A 24,033-nucleotide genomic window follows, 5' to 3' on the forward strand; every position below is an offset into this window, starting at 1 on the left:
GAGCATGGTTGCTATGGTCACCCAGTTCACACGGGTGTGATTTCATTACGTCAGACATTACGTCAGACCACAGCTGATCAGTCTATATAAGACATTACACCACTCAGTTCACACAGGTGTGATTTTTCAATAGCTAAAGCATAACATAATGCTAACACCAAAAGGGGTTCCCGCCCAAAATGGGTTAACATACTCTAGTGACTCATAGGAATAGACATATGTGACAAACAGGTATAGTCTGGTGACCACCGGAGAGACGGGTGACAGCCTGGAATGTAGACGGCACCCCGGGAGCAGTATGGGGTTGGCGCCCCAGCCTGCATCCTCCGTGAGGAGGAAAGCCCAAAAACCTTCGTTGAGGCCTTTGGGAGGGCCATTCGAGCCGCAAGCGGAGCCTCAGCGTTGCCCAGGTGGAGCCTGCAGAACCATTGCGGCTCAAGAATCCACCACTCCTGAATGAAGTGTCTTGTGCTGGGAGTCTGGTGCAATGCTCAGATCCTAGCTGTACTCCTGGTGAGTGCAGGAGTGGACCTGGTGAGACGTAGGAGGGGCCCGGACAGGAGTCAACCCGCAGAGCCTAGTCCCTCCACATGCCAGAATTGTGCCTCCCAGTCCCGGCAGAGTAGTTCCGGAGTTGTTCCAACGGACTGTGTGGCCCTGGTCTTTCCCTAGTGGGTCTGATCGAGGACTGGGACGTAAGTCGGGACTTGATCACCCCGGCTGGGTCACCCGAGTGAGGGGTATGATGTTCGCGGGACCTGAAACCCAGATGACCTTGACATACATCACTGAGGATACGTCCCAGGTGCATCCATGTGACGTATTTTTGTTCTACCGAACAGATAGGACAAATGTACATTTTATTTGGGTTACATAGTTTGAATTAAAACGCTATATAATTGGTGCTCTCTCTTATTTCAGTAGGAAGACTATTCCAGCAGTGGGAGGCTCTTTGCCCAAATCGTACTACTTCTGTTCTGTGTTGCAGCACAACACAACACAACACAGCCACCTCTGCTTTATCCTTGATGCTCTGCCACTATACTCTGCCCTATGAAGTGTGAACTGACTCAGTGCAGGAGGTGCCAGCCCTTTTAAAACCTTAAAAACGAGAAACGCATCTGCCAAATGTGTATATCAGACGGACTGCGTAGGTGAGCCCAGAGTGTGACAGAGACAGACATGGGGGCCAGGGAGGGACATGGCCTTTATAGGACCCATGGTCTGGGTGGCTGGACGCTATAGTCAACCAGCCCAGAGTGTGACAGACAGACATGGGGGCCTTTATAGGACCCATGGTCTGGGTGGCTGGACGCTATAGTCAACCAGCCCAGAGTGTGACAGAGACAGACATGGGGGCCTTTATAGGACCCATGGTCTGGGTGGCTGGACGCTATAGTCAACCAGCCCAGAGTGTGACAGAGACAGACATGGGGGCCAGGGAGGGACATGGCCTTTATAGGACCCATGGTCTGGCTGGCTGGACGCTATAGTAGTCATCCAGCCGCGGGTGGAGAAGGAAGGGTGTCTCCCCACTGACTCACACTTCTCTCTGTGTGGAAAAGACATTTCCGAGGCCCAATATAAGGGCTGATGCAAACCCCATGCAAGCGCCGCGAGTAGAACTGAAAAAAAGGTACTGCGAATCATCACTGTCTCAGAAACCTTGTATATCCATATAGGGTATTTCATAGTTTTTATGTTGTTGTTGTTTTTTTTATAAACATTGAATCAATGAAATGTATTTACAAGAGCTTGTGACTAATTGATTGGTTCCACTGGAACAAAGTTATGTAATTTTTTTCCATTTCCTGAAAGGTAACGCTTTTGGAAAAAACGAGGTTTCCGCCTGACATCAAAGATATCGTCTCTGTCGGGTGAAAACCTCATATGTCCCAAACTGTAACTTTTCTGGATTCAAATTCAAAAGTAGCAAAAGTAGCTCATCTACAAGCGCCGCGGCACACCGCGTTCGGGCCACATTTCGAGCTTTTTTCATTTTATATATATAAAAAAAAAAAAATGAAAACATTTTAACAACAGAAATCTAACTTGTATCAGGGTACCTGCCGCAAATTATTTTCAGATGGGGGTCCACAAGTTAACCAAATACATATTAATTAGTTTTTTTTACATGACTATATATTTGAGAACCAGGTCCTTTTCTGGAAACTGTCAGGATTGAGTAGAATCTGGTCTCAGGTCTCGACGGGTTAGAAACCAGCTCAGAGCTTTCTATTCATTATGCTCCTTATTATATTTACCACCAGATAAGAGTGAGAAGAATCTATTTCTGGACATAACCCATTCTGGACGGTATACCCCATTTTGGTGTTTTAAGCATTATGTTATACTTTAGCTGTTAAAAAGTAGCAGATCTACAAGCTTGTAGATCTGCTATTTTTGGAAAAAATCTTAAAAATGTGGCGCAAGTCTTAGAAAATATTTTCTTTCAGAGTGAACGTTTTTAACTCAAATCTTTGCTTCTGGGGGGGTCCCTGGAACAACATATTTCAGATGGGGGTCCGGCAGCCAACTCATTTTGGATAAAAATAATAAAGTTTTTCTCCTGAACAGTTAGTCTTGCCGCCATGACTCTCTGTATCAGAAAGAGTCACATTTGTGACTAAATTTGACTGAGGGACTGCTATTGGATTTTTTTGAATTTTCGTTTTTTCATGTCATTTGAAAGCAGGGAATCTTAGCTTCAAATTGACATATTGGTTGTTCAGTTTGACCCACCAGTTTTGGAGATATGGCTTATAGAGTAATGTCTTGCAGAAAACAGCGAGTTGAGAAAACAGGCTTGAAAGGTTCACTTCTGTGGACTCTAACATTACACCTAGTTACATGTTTAAGCATTTATTTCATATTTACATGTCAAGTTCAGCTCTGACACTTATTTCAGACATGCTCTAGTATGTGAAGAGTCTGCCTGTGCTATTAACTCATTTTAAAGCTGGATTTTGCGCGATGGCAGTCTCAGTCAAATGTGGTCACATTTGTAGAATAGGGTCTCAGGTCTAAATGGGTTAATAAAGCTCCGGACCACAAAGTCTACCTGCTGCAGTCACCATGAGTCAGAGAGAGCTCTGAACTCCTCCTTCTAAAGTCTACCTGCTGCAGTCACCATGAGTCAGAGAGAGCTCTGAACTCCTCCTTCTAAAGTCTACCTGCTGCAGTCACCATGAGTCAGAGAGAGCTCTGAACTCCTCCTTCTAAAGTCTACCTGCTGCAGTCACCATGAGTCAGAGAGAGCTCTGAACTCCTCCTTCTAAAGTCTACCTGCTGCAGTCACCATGAGTCAGAGAGAGCTCTGAACTCCTCCTTCTAAACTCTAAAGTCTACCTGCTGCAGTCACCATGAGTCAGAGAGAGCTCTGAACTCCTCCTTCTAAACTTTATGTTGTTTTCTTCAGATGGGCCTTGCCGATTGGTCAGAGCTTTGCGGGACATTTGCACCACTGAACCAATAAGTGATGGCGAGCGCAGCATGAAGGACTTCATTGTGTTACAGAGCGAGACGTGATAAATCTAACCTGATCTACGGTGTGAGAAATGTTCTGGTGGGGTCAGTTCTACAACACCATCAGAGTGTTGGACACAGAGACCAACGACTGGCTGGACACACCTTCTGCACAGCTTCTCCCCGAAGGACGCTACGGGCATTCATCATCTACCTACGATGGAGAGCTGTACATATTTGGTTTTGGTGGCTGGAAAGATAACCAGGAGTTCAATGACGTGTGGAAATGCAGTCCAGAGACCTTCCCCTGGAAGAGGTTTGAGCCCAAGGGGAATCGCCCACATAGGATGAAGGATATGCGCTGTTGCGTGGTGGGAGATTGTGTCATCCTCTTTAGAGAAGACAACAGATCAGGTGACCTGTTTGTCTTGGAGTTCAGTCCTAGCCTCAAGACATTATCCAAGGTAGCAGTTATTCAGTACGGTCTGGACCAGTCTGAACTCCCACACAACATCAAGTGGGAACTGGCAGCCATGACTAGCAAAACAGAAAATGAACAGAAAAACTGCACCCACAGCGAAAATAATGCTTCCCTGTTGCATTTCTAGCGGAGCACTCACTGCTTTTGTTTCTGTGACGTTGGAGTCTTTTGTAAGCCCGCCCCCTTGGAAATGAATCATCCACAGCCGAGTTCCTGGCTAATATCTACACATTGATGTTAGTCTGAAGTTCCAGACTAATATCTACACAGTGATGTTAGTCTGAAGTTCCAGACTAATATCTACACAGTGATGTTAGTCTGAAGTTCCAGACTAATATCTACACAGTGATGTTAGTCTGAAGTTCCAGACTAATATCTACACAGTGATGTTGACCTCATCACAGTTGTGATGACGGCTATGGCCTGTGACATATAGTGTGTACCAAAATCTCCTGGAGGGGGCGTCAACATATGTGTCACGTGGTAGCGGCCGCCATACTTGTTGGCTTGTCTGGTTTGTTTACATTGAGCGACTATCCAGTGTGCTTGTATACGTTCTTTTTTTAAACTGACCTCGCAATGGTGCAGACTTGCTCAGTAGATAAGTGCCACAGCAGGTCACGTCGAGGGAATGAGCCAGAAAACGGAATTAGATTTTCAGCTTTCCAGCATGGAGCATCAAGGAACCCAGATTGACGAGTTTACAAAAAGACGTAGGCTTGGATCTCAGCTGTAGGCGCACGGGCGCAGAGACATAACGTTCAACAAAGTATCTAAGCACAGCCGTGTTTGTTCACAACATTTTCCTTGTCCTTGTAATGTATTTGGGCCCGACGTTCTTTCTATCCATCCTGGTGTTGGTTCACTATGTTGTCGCCAAGAACAAGCTCAATATTTACAAAAACATACCACCGTCACCGGCGTCAAGTGATGTGGGCTAGAATTTAAAGCCCACGAGAGGGCCGTCCCTAGCTTTTAAGACGCCGCCCTCCTCTTGGTGACGTACACGTTTTCAAGCCCTATAACGTGGTGTCTGGTGGAAAAGAACTAAACTGTAAATTTTCAGAATTCAAATTCAAAGACAGGAAAAGTAGCAGATCTGCACGCTCAAACCCAGCGACACATCTTGAGCTTGTAGATTCTGATCTGCTACTTGTGCTACTTTTGTGTGATGCTGTAGTGTATCTTGTTCACTTGTGTGAACCCCACTCTGGCTGCAACACGACGTCACTGCTTAAAGCAAACATGACGTCACGACTGAGTGGGGGCCTGATGATTTGTGTGGGCTTGCTGAGTTTTTTAGGAGAGCATGAATAATATAATTAGTATGAATAACTATTAACAGTCCATAGACTTGGCTGCCAGGTGAGACTTGGCTGCCAGGTGACGCTATGCGTCAGACGTCGGAAGGGCTGGCGCTCCTCAAAGAACAGGAGATAGGAGGTTAACAGTCCATAGACTTGGCTGCCAGGTGAGACTTGGCTGCCAGGTGACGCTATGCGTCAGACGTCGGAAGGGCTGGCGCTCCTCAAAGAACAGGAGATAGGAGGTTTCTGGCCGACAGTGACGATAACTTGGGTCATGCAAAGACTTAACCACTTAACCACTTAAACCTTATATAGTTCGTTGACCGGGGTATTATGTAGGCTACTGTAATTGGCCACCTCTTGTTTTTACCCAGCACACAAGATGTATTTCCCCCCAAAATAACCCATTTACAAACTCTGGCTTTGGCTGAATGTTCGCCCCCAAAAAGGGACGCTAGTGTTTGAAGCCCTATTTTAAAAAATAAAACAGCCAATCTAGGGAAGACATCTTTACCATAGAGATGCATGGCAGAAAAAAAGAAAAGAAAAAAGCTTTCAAAGCCTTCATCCTACTGTCTTAAGTAAAGACACTGAAAGTCTTGGAAAAAAGTATAACTGGCTGAGAAAAAGCTGATATCTCCTATAAAGCGCACCACATGCTCCTTTCAGAGTTTTCAGAACGGGAGGTGATATAACTACAAATTGACGTCATTCAGAAGTTCAGAACGTCTGATGGGCGGTCTCACAACCTCTTCTTTTTTTCAGAAATACTGCATCCCCAGTTGTGCTGACTCCCCGACTGTCCAACGCGGAAGTTTGTTTTACGACGTCGGAGCATACGTATTGGCCTTCGGTTTTAAGAGGGAACGAGTGCTTACCTCATAGGGCGACTGATGGAAAATGGTATAATAGCAGTTTAATACATAGCATGGCACTGCCCTGGTTGGCATGTGGGGTGTTGGTAACTGTAACTGTTTTCAGCACAGTGATTTGGTGTGTAGACTAGGGAAAACAGGAGGAGACCTAACTGAGACCTAACTGTTTTCAGCACAGTGATTTGGTGTGTAGACTAGGGGAAACAGGAGGAGACCTAACTGAGACCTAACTGAGACCTAACTGTTTTCAGCACAGTGATTTGGTGTGTAGACTAGGGAAAACAGGAGGAGACCTATACTATAGACCACCCTGGGAACTCCGGTTAAATACTTCAAAGAGCCAACGTTTGCGTTGACAGATTTTTGTTTGAGGAATGTTTATGCACGCCAATGATTCTATGAATTGCCTTTTGTCGTATACTGATGAGGAGTGTATGTGTGCGTGCACGTGCATGTGTGTGTGTGCGTGCGCGCAAGTGTGTATGTGCGTGTGTGTGCGTGCGCGCATGTGCGTGTGTGTGCGCGTGTGTTTCCCACATACTTCCATGTAGTCGTTATTGTTTTCATGTTTCGTCTCTTGGCACTGCTGGCACAACGTACCAAGTGAACTTAATCCATTTTGAGCGGGAACCCCTGTTGGTGGTTACATACATTATGTTATAATTTAGCTATTGAAAAATATCAGATCTACAAGCTCATAGCGCGCCACCGAGTGGCGCGCTACGAACTTGTAGGTCTGCTATTTTTGAAAAATCGTTAAAATGTGCCTCAAAGAAAATTGTCATAATTTAGAAAACTTTTTTTTTACGTCAGGCCTGAATGGGTTAAGTTGTAAAAAGTGTCTTGACATGTGTGTCTCTCTCTGTTCACAGGGGGGTATGATAGACAGATAGAGACAGACGAAGAAGCAGAGAGGAAGAGAAGATGACCTTCTTTGGCATGGACTGTACCAGGAGGAAAGAGAGAGGTACATTCAATGCACAATCCTTTGCTGCCTTTTAGTAACATGATGAATGCACAGGGAGAGACTATGACAGTCTGTGTTTGGGGCTGTCACGGTTACAAATGTACTGTACGTTGGACGATGAATTGTCCCATGAATAATTTATTAACATTTTAATTGTTTTACAATTTGTTCTTGCTTTGTTCTTGCTTAATGTAAATTGCTCTGGATTAAGAGCGTCTGCTAAATGCCTAAATTGTAAATTGTAAATTGTATTTCAGTTTGCCTTTCTTTTAAGGCTGTGTTCTTCTTGTCACTCAATTGTCACACATTTTTTTTAACAATGAACCTTTGATCTGTCCTTCAGAGTTGGAGAGGAAACTACGTGCCAACGATAGGGAATACAACCTCTCTTTCAAGTACGCTGTAAGTAACGTTGTGTGTGTGTGTGTGTGTGTGTGTGTGTGTGTGTGTGTGTGTGTGTGTGTGTGTGTGTGTGTGTGTGTGTGTTATGTGTGTGTGTGCGTGTGTGTGTGTGCGTGTGTGTGTGTGTGTGTTGTGTGCGTGCGTGCGTGCATGCGTGCGTGCGTGCGTGCGTGCGTGCGTGCGTGCGTTTCAGACAGTACAGACATACATGTGTATATATATTTATGATGGTATGTCTGTGTGTGTGTGGTCATTATCAGTAGACTGGCTCTCAGCCAATAGCAGGGGAGCAGTGTACTGCTGAAAATGGGAATTCTCCTTAGCAGTGGTCTCTATTGTCCATCAGTGGTCTCTATTGTCCATCAGTGGTCTCTATTGTCCATCAGTGGTCTCTATTGTCCATTGTCATAGATAGAAAGATGAAGAAAGCAGCTGCAGATGAAGAAATAAACGTTTACGTGTGGGTGTACTGTACACGCATGTTCTAGAGCAGGGGTTCTCAACCCGTGGGTCGCGACCCCTCGGGGGGTCGCCAAATTATTTTGGGGGGTCCCCAAAATATTAAAAAAAAAAAAAAAAAAAAGATTTCTTTTTAAATTTTATTTTCACGATTTTTCAAAAATAGCAGACCTACAAGTTCATAGCGCGCCACTCGGTGGCGCGCTATGAGCTTGTAGATCTGCTATTTTTCAATAGCTAAATTATAACAATGCTTAAAACATCAAAAGGGGTTCCCACTCAAAATGGTTTAAGGTTATTGTAGCAGTCAATTTATATTGGGGGTCGGGAGGGGGCGGGGCGGGGGTCCCGAGACATTGCCAAAGCATTTCCGGGGGTCCCCGGCCAAAAACGTTGAGAACCCCTGTTCTAGAGAACTCCTGATGACACTCCTGATGATTACACCCCAAAAGCCCGGTAACTAAGGTTGGGTGATAGCTAGGACAAAAATATTTCTGGGGTGATATTTGTCATTTTTATTTTGCAAATGTACTGTAATGGCCTGCCTGGTCGAGAGAATTCAACTATTCGAATATGGCCGAAATGAAATGTGAATGAATTTGGGCCATTCTTCTATTCTCTCTTGTTTCACTGATTTCGGACCGGTTTTAAATTAATAAACTGTATACCCTGCATGCATACCTACTAGGGGTGTCAAACAAAGTCGGTTCGAATTAGAATCGCGATTCCGTTATGAACGATTCAAAATTGATTCATAATTTCCAAAAAACGAGGAGTTTTCACTACATGGTGTTTGTGATATGAAATGTAAGCTCACCCTAATCACAGTAAACATCATGTCTTCAGTCATTTTCAAGTTACTGTAGTCACTTCAGTTCAAGACTGGAGTAGATTGTGATGAAATCCTATGTATTGAATCGAGAATCATTTTGAATAGAAAATCGTTTTGAATGTGGAAAAAAAAATGCTTTTGAACTTTAAAAGAAATCGTTTTTGGATTGAGAATCGATTTTGAATCGAATCGTGACCCCAAGAATCGGAATCGAATCGAATCGTGGGAGACCCAAAGATTCACAGCCCTAGAACAGGGGTTCTCAACCCGTGGGTCGCGACCCCTCGGGGGGGTCGCCAAATTATTTTAGGGGGTCCCCAAATTATTTTCAAAAAAAATAAAAAAAATAAATAAAATTTTATTTTCACGATTTTTCAAAAATAGCAGACCTACAAGCTCGTAGCGCGCCACTCGGTGGCGCGCTATGAGCTTGTAGATCTGCTATTTTTCAATAGCTAAATTATAACAATGCTTAAAACACCAAAAGGGGTTCCCGCCCAAAATGGTTTAAGGTTATTGTAGCAGTCAATTTATATTGGGGGTCGGGAGGGGGCGGGGCGGGGGTCCCGAGACATTGCCAAAGCATTTCCGGGGGTCCCCGGCCAAAAACGTTGAGAACCCCTGCCCTAGAACAATGGATGTTTCTGGTATTAATCCAGAGTTTTCCTTCATGCGTTTGTTGTCTCGTACAACTTGGCTCAGTTTTCTCATGACGAGAGCCTATACGTGGACAGCCATACTGTACCAAACAGGGTGTATGTACAGTTGGAGGCCATCGATATTGTCCTTTTCTTTTTGCTGAGGTTTGCGTGATCTGCGCAAAAGGACAGTTAACCCATTTTGGGCGGGAACCCTTTTTGGTGTTTTAAACATTATGTTATAATTTAGCTATTGAAAAATAGCAGATCTACAAGCTCATAGCGCGCCACCGAGTGGCGCGCTACGAGCTTGTAGGTCTGCTATTTTTGAAAAATCGTGAAAATTTAGAAGGATTTTTTCAGGATTTAGAAGGATTTTTTTTAAAGTTTTGAGGTCAGGCCTAAATGGGTCAAATGATAAGGGACAGTATCGGTGGCACCCAACTGTACACCCTTGTACATACGGTATGTAAACAACATGCCAGAGTGTTTACATATCGTGTGCAGTACGTCCAGAAGTCTTTTAGGACATTTTGCAGGGAGTTTCACGGTGGCTGTATAGTCAGAGCTGTCGGCCTCTTGATAAGAGACACCTGGTACGCAACAAATGCTTCCCATAGAGCAGAACTAGAAGCCCCTGCAACCCAATATACAACTATATAGAAAACAGAAGAAAAAAAAAGAGAGAAGAAAATAGCATAATACGGAAACACTAAAGCTAACCCATATTTAAATTAATATTACGGTTATAATAAACACTACGGTTCATATTCACAATCATCAAGCGACACAATTCCTTAAACTTAAAGGAATTGTGTAGCTTGATGATTGATTGATTCATATGAAATATGTTTTCTTCTAGAGCAGGGGTCTTCAACGTTTTTCAGACCAAGGACTCCTTAGCTGAGAGAGAGATGAAGCAGGGACACCTGACCCCACTACATTGTATAACATTTTGCTGCAGATGAACCTTTTTCTTAGATTTCAATACTCACTAAACTTGATGACCTTTCACTCTGTACTTGGTTTGATGTTTTACAAGCTTGTAGATCTACTATTGTTGGCTAAAGTTCTCCCCAGAATAGGGATTCAAGCGGGTTCAAGTGGTTAGTTAATATACTATATATAAAAAAGTACCCCATCACAAAGATGTGGCGACCCCGCTGTAGTAACCCTGAGGACCCCCTGGGGGGGTCCCGGACGCCCCAGGGGGTCTTGTTATAGCGCCAGTTCTGGGTTCACTGCATGGAACTGCTAACCTGACTCCGCCAGATGGGGCAGCAGAGAGTACACTGGGTTCCCCCCTCCTGCTCCCATCTGGGAACTCTCAGGCAGACTTGATGCCCGGGCACAAAACGGCCTGGCCAATCAGCGGCAGCTAGAGGCGGGATCAAGGCAGCACTGTGTATGCCTTGGTCCCGCCTCTAGCTGCCCCATCTGGCGGAGTCAGGTTATGGAACTGCAGCAGCAGGTCAGAGTCACCTTGTGGCGACTGGACAGGTTCACTGCATGGAACTGCAGCAGCAGGTCAGAGTCACCTTGTGGCGACTGGACAACTGCTGAGTGGATATCACGTCCATGTATTATGGTACTGGACAACTGCTGAGTGGATATCACGTCCATGTATTATGGTACTGGACAACTGCTGAGTGGATATCACGTCCATGTATTATGGTACTGGACAACTGCTGAGTGGATATCACGTCCATGTATTATGGTACTGGACAACTGCTGAGTGGATATCACGTCCATGTATTATGGTACTGGACAACTGCTGAGTGGATATCACGTCCATGTATTATGGTACTGGACAACTGCTGAGTGGATATCACGTCCATGTATTATGGTACTGGACAACTGCTGAGTGGATATCACGTCCATGTATTATGGTACTGGACAACTGCTGAGTGGATATCACGTCCATGTATTATGGTACTGGACAACTGCTGAGTGGATATCACGTCCATGTATTATGGTACTGGACAACTGCTGAGTGGATATCACGTCCATGTATTATGGTACTGGACAACTGCTGAGTGGATATCACGTCCATGTATTATGGTACTGGACAACTGCTGAGTGGATATCACGTCCATGTATTATGGTACTGGACAACTGCTGAGTGGATATCACGTCCATGTATTATGGTACTGGACAACTGCTGAGTGGATATCACGTCCATGTATTATGGTACTGGACAACTGCTGAGTGGATATCACGTCCATGTATTATGGTACTGGACAACTGCTGAGTGGATATCACGTCCATGTATTATGGTACTGGACAACTGCTGAGTGGATATCACGTCCATGTATTATGGTACTGGACAACTGCTGAGTGGATATCACGTCCATGTATTATGGTACTGGACAACTGCTGAGTGGATATCACGTCCATGTATTATGGTACTGGACAACTGCTGAGTGGATATCACGTCCATGTATTATGGTACTGGACAACTGCTGAGTGGATATCACGTCCATGTATTATGGTACTGGACAACTGCTGAGTGGATATCACGTCCATGTATTATGGTACTGGACAACTGCTGAGTGGATATCACGTCCATGTATTATGGTACTGGACAACTGCTGAGTGGATATCACGTCCATGTATTATGGTACTGGACAACTGCTGAGTGGATATCACGTCCATGTATTATGGTACTGGACAACTGCTGAGTGGATATCACGTCCATGTATTATGCTCACTAATGGGCCCTGCCCAGGCCACATTTAGAACACGTATTGGCTTACTAACAGGACTATGAATTATGAATTATTTCGTAGCAGTCGACGCCAGAGATTACAGTAAATGAGACAAAAGATGTGTGGCAGTCAGTCGGGTGGAGGGAGGACACAGAAAAATGCGACACGGCATATGTATTATTATCATAAAGTCTCCACTCTGCTTTAGTTACTAATTAAATCGAATCATTTTAAGCTTCACTGTGGGTCTGCGTGGCGTGGCCAGTTGGCCACAGTCTCACTGTAATCACACACACACACGCACACGCACGCACACACACACACACACACACACACACACACACACACACACACACACACACACACACACACACACACACACACACACGCACACACACGCACACACAAAATTAAATACATGGAAGACACATTCGCCTCCCGTTATTTCGACGTCCCAATAGTGTGAGGTCAGCGTTATGGCACCACAAATGGTACAAAATTGATTCATAAAGGTCCATCTGGGGCCATTTTCACATGCTCAAGAGTTATAGACCTGTATTGGTCCATCTTCCAGCCTACTCCAAAACCATACCGCACTACCAACAGCGTTGAAATCATATCTTGTTTTTTTATTTAGTGATGATGGTTGTTAAATGTTGTCACAAAATAGGCCTATCTCACAGCCCGTTTTTCACGCCCACTTCCGGTAAATAGTGGTGACTTTAACATGAGCATTTACACGTTTTTTTCTCTGGAGAATCTAAGTACATTTTCTAATGTAAAAATGTGACAGACCAATATTATTATGAAGCAAACAATATGGTAAATCAGCTCGAACAGATAGAACAAACCTTACCTTGAGAAAACAAAAGTTGTAGACTTCTTAAATTACCTCTGTTAACATGAAGCGTCTATGGAGTGACGTCACGCTATCACCACTAACCCCGAAAGGGGGCGTATTAAGGGGGGCGGGGAAATTCTGTGAGATAGGCTTATTGCATGGTTCTGCTGGCCCAGGATTTCTAGCCATGCCCCTGTGTGCATACACATGTTATTTCCAATATGTATTTTCACATTTAACTTTTAGACATTTAGATTGACTCCAGTCCATGATTAGCCTGGCCCCAGCGTGATTTCTGGTCTAGAAATCATGGAAGTGGGCTTCCTATCCCGCATTTTCCTGTGGCTTTCCCCAGGCTTTTCTTTTTGAGCTGAACGCGTACAAAAGTAAAAGCCTGGATACCGAGGCTATTCCACGATCAGTGCAGCCGAGTTCAAATGAAAGGATCACGTCATTCCAGTTATAAACAACACATTTGTTTTCTCTCTTACTGCCTGCTCATCCATCCCTCCATCCATCCATCCCTCCATCCATCCCTCCATCCATCCATCCATCCACCCATCCATCCACCAGACCAATGCCATCAAGACGTCCAAGTACAACGCCCTCACCTTCCTGCCTCTCAACCTCTTCGAACAGTTCCAGAGGATCGCTAACGCCTACTTCCTGGTCCTGCTGGTGCTACAGGTGAGGAGGCACAGACAGTCGCATGTGTTCATGCGCACACAGCCACACACCTACATATGCCATCTGAAAAATACGTGCATGTGCACATATACGCACGCTCTGCCATAACGCTACTGTGAACTGTCATTTTCCTATAAATGAGTAGTGCCATTTAACCCTGGCTTCAGTTTACTGAATTATGACAACAGAAAGAAAGAAGTAGTGCAGCTGATATATTTCTGTTGTTTTTGTCAGAAGAAGAAGTACTTTCAAATATTTCCTCTTCAAGTAGTGGAATAGAAGTGTTCAGTATCAAGACATGGGAATACTCAAATACTCAAATGAAGTAATGCTAAAATTGTACTCGAGTAAATGCACTTGAAGTGAAGGCTTGTATTAGGCCTCACTCAGACCTTTACTGCATTGCTGTATGCTTGTTGGATGAATGTTGTGTAGTGTCATGGCCGCCCCAATGCATTTCCAATGGGAGTCACATGGTCTGACACAACACTTGTGTTGTATGAGGGGGAGGGGCGCAGTCGAAACACAGCCGAAAGCCATACAACAGCTTGTAGTCCAAAATGTAGTCCTCAAACCATGTGACTTCCATTGGAAATGCACTGGGGCGGCCATGACACTACACAACATTCATCCAACAAGCATACAGCAATGCAGTAAAGGTCTGAGTGAGGCCTTAGAGTGAGCCAACAAACAGGATATAGCTCAGTGAGATAAAATGTGTTCAGATTAAGGAAGTGCGATAGTATCCAGGAAGTTGGCCTACCACTTCCACTACTTCATGCTTCCAACTAAATAACATTTTCTGATGAAAATATGTCATTTTTGATGAGACGGTTTCGCCAAAATCAGTGGTTCTCAATACTTTATCATGTCAAGGACCACCATATTGATATGTATTTGGCCGCAGACCCCCATCTGAAAATGTTTTGTGGCAGGCAGTGCAGGCACGCCCAGAAGAGCCGATTTGTGTTAAAAATAGCAGGTCTGCAAGCTCGCAGCTCCGCACATCGTGACGCGCTGTGAGCTTGTAGATCTGTGCTATTCAATGCACAGCAAAGCATATACTAGGGCTTAACCCATTAAAACCGGTCATTTTTAGATTTTAGCGTTCAAAAAGATAGCAGATATACAAGCTATTCGTGGCATGCTGAGAGTTTGTACATCTGCTATTTTTTAACCACTGGTCCCTGCATGGCACAAAGCATTTTCAGATTGGGGTCTGTGGGCAAATATTACATAATGGGGGTCATTTCCTTGGCACAAAAACGTTTAGAACAACTGATTTGGAAGGCATCTGTAGGATCGTCATCAGGTCTTACTGATAAGCATGTTGGTAGATGTTTCCCAAACACTGGGTCGAGACCCATTTGTGGGTCGCGGACACAGTTTTAAGGGTCCCTTAATTTTGTTGTCCTATATTTTGTTATTAATTATTATTATTATAAAAAAAAGAAAAAACATTCCCAAAAAAAGCCAAATTTAAAACAAAATGCAAAGATTTTTTTCTCCAGTAATTTCACGAAGAAATAAAAGACAAGTCTTAAGAAATTCCATAAATTAGAAAACAAACGTTTAAGACGTACTGAAAATGGCCGATCTACAAGCTCACAACGCGTGCATCTCGGAGGACAGGCAAGACGGGCAGTGTCGGTAGGCCAATCAGAGGCAGGCGGGGCGTTACCATGTCTATGCTCGGACGTAGAAAAGATATACGTGCTCACAATGCGTCGCCGTGTTGTGAGCTTGTAGATCGGCCATTTTCACTATAGTTTTTGGTCCCGCGGGCAAACCTCTCTTTTGGGTCTCGACCTGAAAACATTTGGTTAACCCCTGCTGTGCAGTGTGGTGTTGATGCAGACGTGCGTGTTGTGTGTGCAGTCAGTATCATGTTGATGAAGACGTGTGTGTTGTGTCCATGCAGGTGATCCCTTGGATCTCCTCCCTGTCCTGGTTCACCACTGTCGTTCCTCTGGTGATGGTGCTGACTGCCACGGCGGCTAAAGACGCCATGGACGACATCGTAAGTGCTGTCTTTTTTCCCGTCCCTATGTTCTTTCTTTGTTTGTTTGTTTGTTTGTTTCTTTCTTTTTGCAAAATTCCCAATTCTGCGAAGTTGCATTTGTGGTTACTAAGTACAGTACGATGATGACGTGTATGATGAAACTAACACTTTTTGGGGTTGCTCTATAAATAAAGTCGGTGAAACTACTATAGTGTGGTTGGCCTGTTAGGCAACCACGCTAAAGGGACCTATTTTCGTCAGTGCCTTACCCCTTATCCCTAAACTGCTTTGCCTTTCTTTTACTGTTTTGAAAATCATATTAAAACTGTTCAACTAGCCAATCTACATCGACACGTTGTGAGGTTGTAGATTGGGTATTTGAACTATTCAAGAATGATTTTCGAATAAATAATAAATAAATAAATAAATCATATTGACATACTGGCAGCGTGCACGATGAATATGACGCAAACCGACCCAGCGGTTATAGTGAGATAAGCACCGGATGGACAGACAACTAAACATACAGACAGAGAGGGGGACCTAACCACGCCCCCCTCTCATAATAAAGACATAAAAGTGGGATCATGTGGATCTCCACATCGACACGGGACGGCTCCAGTGTGGAAGCTCAGGCTTTACGTGACCAGCTTGTGATAATGTCATCTATGACATGAGTTGGTCTATGACGCATCTATGGTGTAAAGTTAAATGTAGTTATTATCAAAACAAGTATAAAACATAATAGTAATACAGTAATAGTGAAGGTACGCTACTTCTTTTGGTCCAGAGGTTTGCAAGATAAAGCCCAACCCCCTCCTCTCTTCGCACGCACGCCCGCACGCACGCACGCACGCACGCACGCACGCACGCACGCACCCTGTTACAGATGGCTCGCCTCCTACAGAGTCACATCATATAAAAGGTTGCTGTGACTGATGTTTTTCAGCGTCAGTCACACGTGATAAGGCAAAATTTCAACAATATAGTATTCTGCTCTACAAAGTGAAATAAAGGCTGTAACTGTTGGCGTACTAATTGTATAAATTAAGTTAAATATTTGTGCTCAAACTGAAACAGCTCAGCTCCATTGTGCGTAATGTTTGTGTTAAATGAAGCGCAGCGATTGCTAATGGAAACATTTTCCTTGGAGAGAGCATGTAGAGGTCACACAACTGCCGTTCCATAGAGGTGAATCCAGACATACGGTTTTACACAGTGGAGTACATTCACTGCCTGTTCCATAGAGGTGAATCCAGACATACGGTTTTACACAGTGGAGTACATTCACTCACACACTGTACTTCCATAGAGGTGAATCCAGACATACGGTTTTACACAGTGGAGTACATTCACTCACACATAGAGGTGAATCCAGACATACGGTTTTACACAGTGGAGTACATTCACTCACACATAGAGGTGAATCCAGACATACGGTTTTACACAGTGGAGTACATTCACTCACACATAGAGGTGAATCCAGACATACGGTTTTACACAGTGGAGTACATTCACTCACACACTGTACTTCTGTTCCATAGAGGTGAATCCAGACATACGGTTTTACACAGTGGAGTACATTCACTCACACACTGTACCTGTTCCATAGAGGTGAATCCAGACATACGGTTTTACACAGTGGAGTACATTCACTCACACACTGTACTTCTGTTCCATAGAGGTGAATCCAGACATACGGTTTTACACAGTGGAGTACATTCACTCACACATAGAGGTGAATCCAGACATACGGTTTTACACAGTGGAGTACATTCACTCACACATAGAGGTGAATCCAGACATACGGTTTTACACAGTGGAGTACATTCACTCACACATAGAGGTGAATCCAGACATACGGTTTTACACAGTGGAGTACATTCACTCACACATAGAGGTGAATCCAGACATACGGTTTTACACAGTGGAGTACATTCACTCACACATAGAGGTGAATCCAGACATACGGTTTTACACAGTGGAGTACATTCACTCACACATAGAGGTGAATCCAGACATACGGTTTTACACAGTGGAGTACATTCACTCACACATAGAGGTGAATCCAGACATACGGTTTTACACAGTGGAGTACATTCACTCACACATAGAGGTGAATCCAGACATACGGTTTTACACAGTGGAGTACATTCACTCACACATAGAGGTGAATCCAGACATACGGTTTTACACAGTGGAGTACATTCACTCACACATAGAGGTGAATCCAGACATACGGTTTTACACAGTGGAGTACATTCACTCACACATAGAGGTGAATCCAGACATACGGTTTTACACAGTGGAGTACATTCACTCACACATAGAGGTGAATCCAGACATACGGTTTTACACAGTGGAGTACATTCACTCACACATAGAGGTGAATCCAGACATACGGTTTTACACAGTGGAGTACATTCACTCACACATAGAGGTGAATCCAGACATACGGTTTTACACAGTGGAGTACATTCACTCACACATAGAGGTGAATCCAGACATACGGTTTTACACAGTGGAGTACATTCACTCACACATAGAGGTGAATCCAGACATACGGTTTTACACAGTGGAGTACATTCACTCACACATAGAGGTGAATCCAGACATACGGTTTTACACAGTGGAGTACATTCACTCACACATAGAGGTGAATCCAGACATACGGTTTTACACAGTGGAGTACATTCACTCACACATAGAGGTGAATCCAGACATACGGTTTTACACAGTGGAGTACATTCACTCACACATAGAGGTGAATCCAGACATACGGTTTTACACAGTGGAGTACATTCACTCACACATAGAGGTGAATCCAGACATACGGTTTTACACAGTGGAGTACATTCACTCACACATAGAGGTGAATCCAGACATACGGTTTTACACAGTGGAGTACATTCACTCACACATAGAGGTGAATCCAGACATACGGTTTTACACAGTGGAGTACATTCACTCACACATAGAGGTGAATCCAGACATACGGTTTTACACAGTGGAGTACATTCACTCACACACTGTACTTTTGCAATTTTGCAATCTTTTTTTTTTCTTTTTTTTTACTTTTTACTTATTTTTCAGTACTTTCACTTCTACTCCACTATGTCTCAGAGGAAAATATTGTACTTTTTACTCCTCCACAATTATTTGAAAACTTTAGTTTAACTAGTTTAGAGTTAGTTTAGTTTAGGATTATTTTTGCAAAACATACATTAACTACTTCACTCATATACCATATACTGTACATTTTGGCCGTTTCAAAATAGCCGATCTATACAAGCTCACAATGCATTGTGAGCTTGTGTTGCTATAAGATTTGTATACATTTTCTACATAAAAGTTAAGAAATGGGACATTCTGCATAATGAGTACTTTCTACTTTGGGTACTTTAAGTACATTTTGATACCACTACCTTTGCACCTTTAATCAAGTCAGTCAGTCAGTCAGTCAGTCAGTCAGTCAGTCAGTCAGTCAGTCAGTTAGTTAGTTAGTTAGTTAGTTAGTTTAGTTAGTTAGTTAGTTTCATTTATTGTCCACGTGTGGAAATTTGTCTTCGGTCTCAAAAAACAGTAAAAACAAACAGCGACAAAAAAACAGCAACACCACTTACACAATAAAAATGCAGGACAACAGTGGCAAATACATTAAAAAACAAATCTAGCGAGACATGGTATCATTTAGTGCCTTAATGTCTTGACTTGTACTTCATTATTTCTACAATATAGGGTATTGATACTCTTACTTTGGCAAAACATTTGAGTCTTTTTGAGTACTTTTCCCCACCACTGAGTTCACACATGGTGTTTACAGAACTCTTTCTCCACGGTCAGAAAGGTACGTACCGCCAGCGGGTAATAATGTTATCAGCGGTGGAGATAGATAACACACTGTCTGCTGTTTGGTTTGTGACTGTGACTGTGACTAAGCAGGTGACTTCCCATTTCCCACTAACACGCACAAAGCAACCATGTTGAGTGACCGCACGAGAATAGCAGGAGGAAGAAAGAGTTTTTGTCCCCTTCCAAGACAATGAAAGGAAAATACTTGAACTGTCAGGGACAGGTCAACCAAATACTGTCAGGGACAGGTCAACCAAATACTGTCAGGGACAGGTCAACCAAATACTGTCAGGGACAGGTCAACCAAATACTGTCAGGGACAGGTCAACCAAATACTGTCAGGGACAGGTCAACCAAATACTGTCAGGGACAGGTCAACCAAATACTGTCAGGGACAGGTCAACCAAATACTGTCAGGGACAGGTCAACCAAATACTGTCAGGGACAGGTCAACCAAATACTGTCAGGGACAGGTCAACCAAATACTGTCAGGGACAGGTCAACCAAATACTGTCAGGGACAGGTCAACCAAATACTGTCAGGGACAGGTCAACCAAATACTGTCAGGGACAGGTCAACCAAATACTGTCAGGGACAGGTCAACCAAATACTGTCAGGGACAGGTCAACCAAATACTGTCAGGGACAGGTCAACCAAATACTGTCAGGGACAGGTCAACCAAATACTTTGAGCTGTCAGGGACAGGTCAACCAAATACTTGAGCTGTCAGGGACAGGTCAACCAAATACTTTGAGCTGTCAGGGACAGGTCAACCAAATACTTTGAGCTGTCAGGGACAGGTCAACCAAATACTTTGAGCTGTCAGGGACAGGTCAACCAAATACTTTGAGCTGTCAGGGACAGGTCAACCAAATACTTTGAGCTGTCAGGGACAGGTCAACCAAATACTTTGAGCTGTCAGGGACAGGTCAACCAAATACTTGAGCTGTCAGGGACAGGTCAACCAAATACTTTGAGCTGTCAGGGACAGGTCAACCAAATACTTTGAGCTGTCAGGGACAGGTCAACCAAATACTTTGAGCTGTCAGGGACAGGTCAACCAAATATTTTGAGCTGTCAGGGACAGGTCAACCAAATACTTGAGCTGTCAGGGACAGGTCAACCAAATACTTTGAGCTGTCAGGGACAGGTCAACCAAATACTTTGAGCTGTCAGGGACAGGTCAACCAAATACTTTGAGCTGTCAGGGACAGGTCAACCAAATACTTTGAGCTGTCAGGGACAGGTCAACCAAATACTTTGAGCTGTCAGGGACAGGTCAACCAAATACTTTGAGCTGTCAGGGACAGGTCAACCAAATACTTTTGTGTGATGTGTCTCTGTGTGGGAGACAGAGATAGAGAGGTGAGGAGGTTGCTATGCTAAATGGGAACTGTGGTCTTTTCTTCAAAAGTAGGGAACTGCCTCCCCCTGGCCAGCCGGGGCGCCTGATGGAGGGGAAAGGAACTGGTTGGAATAATGTGTTCCTTCCACTCGCTACGTCCAACCAGGGAAACTCCCCCCTGTCAGGTGTAAAGGAGCAACTTGGACACTCAGGCATGAAGGAAGCATGAGTTCAAGTCCGTTGCTCTCCCCATGTCCCCCATATATGGGGACTAGGTTGGCGGAGGGTGTGTAGAGCCCAGGATCACATTAGATAATTGACACAGGGGTGAAAAATGGGTTACAAAATCGTGGGATAAAAATTATATAAAAAAAGAAAAAGTAGGGAAATGCACCATTAAACTTGAAAGGAAAACAACTTATGCAGGTGGAAGTACTAATTTGTAAGCATCAGTCTGTCTCTCTCTACCAGACTTATTTGTTATTTTGACGTGTGTCAAAATAATATCTTTAAGACCTATGGAGGGACTTAATCAAAGAGAGGAAGGCTATATCAAATTATTTTAATTCAATTCGTTTGGCAGGTATTGCTTTCCCTAGCCTCTTTCTGCTTTCTATCATGTGTAGCACAAGCTTACCACATACATTTCACATACACCCACTTTATGAGGAAGGAGGAGAGACCCGCACACCGCCACTTGCTGGTTCAAGAACTTTATTTTAAATAGTCATATAACAACGTTTCAGCCTTTCGGCCTTCTTCAGGCATAGTTTGAGAATAGGCTGACATTCATTAAATACACAACAGTAGGTTTAGACAACCAATCAAATTGCATATAGTAATCATTCATCAGATAGCAGCTGTGAAGAACCCAGTCATGTGACTTAAAGGTGCAGTACTTCTGTAGAACATTCCTAGTATATTATTGAAAGTCACCAATTACAACAATACAGGGAATAATATATAAGTCATGCCATAATACATAAGGAAATCAACATACAATTAAATAAGTAAATAAATGTCAAAAAGGTCCATACTCAAACAAGAGTGGACATAAAGGATAAAAAAGAAGATACATGGTGCTTTTAGTACCCCACTGGACATGAAGTTCAAATCAATAATATAATAAATACATTTTTTGGATTACAGCATAACATTTAATAATAGCTCATACCTATACGCACCTGCTATAAAATTGAACCGGGTGTGCGGAACTCATCCCTCGAATAGATACACCCACTTCAAATAGGATTGTTTTGGGGGGTCACGGCCTGAACCGTTTCATGGGAACCCTTGGTCTATTACATTCTGAGAGCACAAACGTGTGCCTATTAAAGACAATAAAACCGCCAAGAAGTTTCACTGGAGCTGTCAAGGTCAGACAAGTACACAGTGAAATCCTTAGTGAACCTGTAACTCAGAAGAGAGTGGAACCAAATGGACCCATACGGATCCATTTGGCTCCAGTTGTGCACTCGTAGGAGTTAAATTAACACAGAAGAAGAGGAAGAGGAGAGGAAGAGGAAGGATGTTACTGTGTGGTTTACGTGGCCCTACAAAGCTGATGTCATGCGTTAACCATTAACCTGATCGAGCAACAGCCGTTTTGTTTGGAGAGAGAGAGAGAGAGAGAGAGAGAGAGACAGAGAGAGAGAGAGTGGCGCTAGCCTTTGCTGAATGCCAGACACCTGCAGTATCACGACCAGTCTAATAGCGCTGGTCTTACCGTGTAGACACTTCCGCTAAGCTGATTTACACTGTAGAATCCTCAGCGTAAATTGAACTCTTGACTGTACAAATGTAACCTTAATTGTATACACCAAGTTACAAATGGACAAATAAACCCTGAGTACTACTAGGTATTTTCAGTTTTTACTCACATTTTAAGTAGTCACAGAACATTCATCTACACCAGGGGTTCTCAACCCGTGGGTCGCGACCCCTCGGGGGGGGGGGGGGGGGGGTCGCCAAATTATTTTGGGGGGTCCCCAAATTATTATTTTTACAACTGAATGGCTGTAAAATGGAAATGAAGAGTTTACATAGTACATATGCATAAACTTTCCTTAAAGGTGTAGTGAAATGAAAAATACGTTTTTCACACTTTTAGACCATCTCCGTGGTCATCATATGAGCATACCTAACAATGGATGCCAAAAAAATGGAAAAATTCTCATTTTTGTGTGTTTTTATATCAAAAGTCCATACAAATATTTTTTTTATTACTTCCTGAAAACGAAAACGTGCTGCGTGATGACGTGTCGAGGCCCACATCGATAAAAGCCAATAAAAATGAAGCTCACCCGTATCCTCTCCATATGTGCGCATCCGTGCAGCACAGCTGCTATTGATTACAGAAATCCTCCGTTTTTATTCCCATTCCAGATAACATCCAGACAGTGTATTACTCGGTTTCAACTTAATCATCACGCTAAAATATGTATCTGAAAACATTATAGGGTAGAAATAAGCCACATAACAGTAAACTGGTAGAACAAACACTCACCACGCTGCTGCGTATAGCATAGCAACATTCCCTAGCTACCGTCCCATCGCCTGAAGGGATGCGACGCTCTGATTGGTTCAGAAACTTCAGACCGGTGTTTCAACTTGAAACCGTTTGAAACTTCATAATAAAATGTCCACCATTTCCGTTTCATTACACCTTTAATGATTATATCTGGTTTCAGTATTAATTTATGATATATTTTCTCTTATTATTAAGGTTATTTTTGAAGTCAGTTTGTATTGGGCGTGGGGAGGGGGGGCGGCGAGACATGGCCAAAGCATTTCCGGGGGTCCCCGGCCAAAAACGTTGAGAACCCCTGATCTACACTACGACAGTTGATAATGAGAGAGCCAATCACTGCGTGATCGCAAAAATACACCCCGCTTGTAAATCCCACGACGAGCAGCCCGGAAGAGGATTTCCAATTCATTTTTCCCAAAGACGTTTCAGAAAGTATTTAGCTTGTAGGTCTGCTATTTTTGAAAAATCGAAGAACGACTGACATAGAAACATAGCTTTTTCAGAAAACTGTCAGGATGTAGAAGACATTTTTAGAATCTGATCTCAGGTCAAAATGGGTTAAAAGGTTTTTTTTAAATAGTAAAAATGGCAAAAAAGTTTAGGGATAAGGGTGAAGGGGTGGCACAAGGGTTGAGAATCACT

General features: G+C 43.5%; 1 protein-coding gene across 1 annotated transcript in view; it reads left to right on the forward strand.

Moving 5' to 3' along the window:
• The window catches only part of atp8b5a (ATPase phospholipid transporting 8B5a), a 96,754-nt gene that overhangs the window by 20,717 nt on the left and 52,004 nt on the right, over positions 1–24,033 (forward strand). Inside the window, exons 2-5 of the mRNA XM_079516037.1 lie at positions 7,001–7,095; positions 7,439–7,497; positions 13,549–13,662; positions 15,584–15,682. Of these exons, the coding sequence (XP_079372163.1) occupies positions 7,053–7,095; positions 7,439–7,497; positions 13,549–13,662; positions 15,584–15,682 (315 nt within the window). The 5' untranslated portion in view covers positions 7,001–7,052. The remainder of the gene's footprint in view (positions 1–7,000; positions 7,096–7,438; positions 7,498–13,548; positions 13,663–15,583; positions 15,683–24,033) is intronic.

Source organism: Electrona antarctica (genome assembly GCF_951216825.1).
Source record: "Electrona antarctica genome assembly, chromosome: 12".
In the NCBI taxonomy this organism is placed as follows: Eukaryota; Metazoa; Chordata; class Actinopteri; order Myctophiformes; family Myctophidae; genus Electrona; species Electrona antarctica.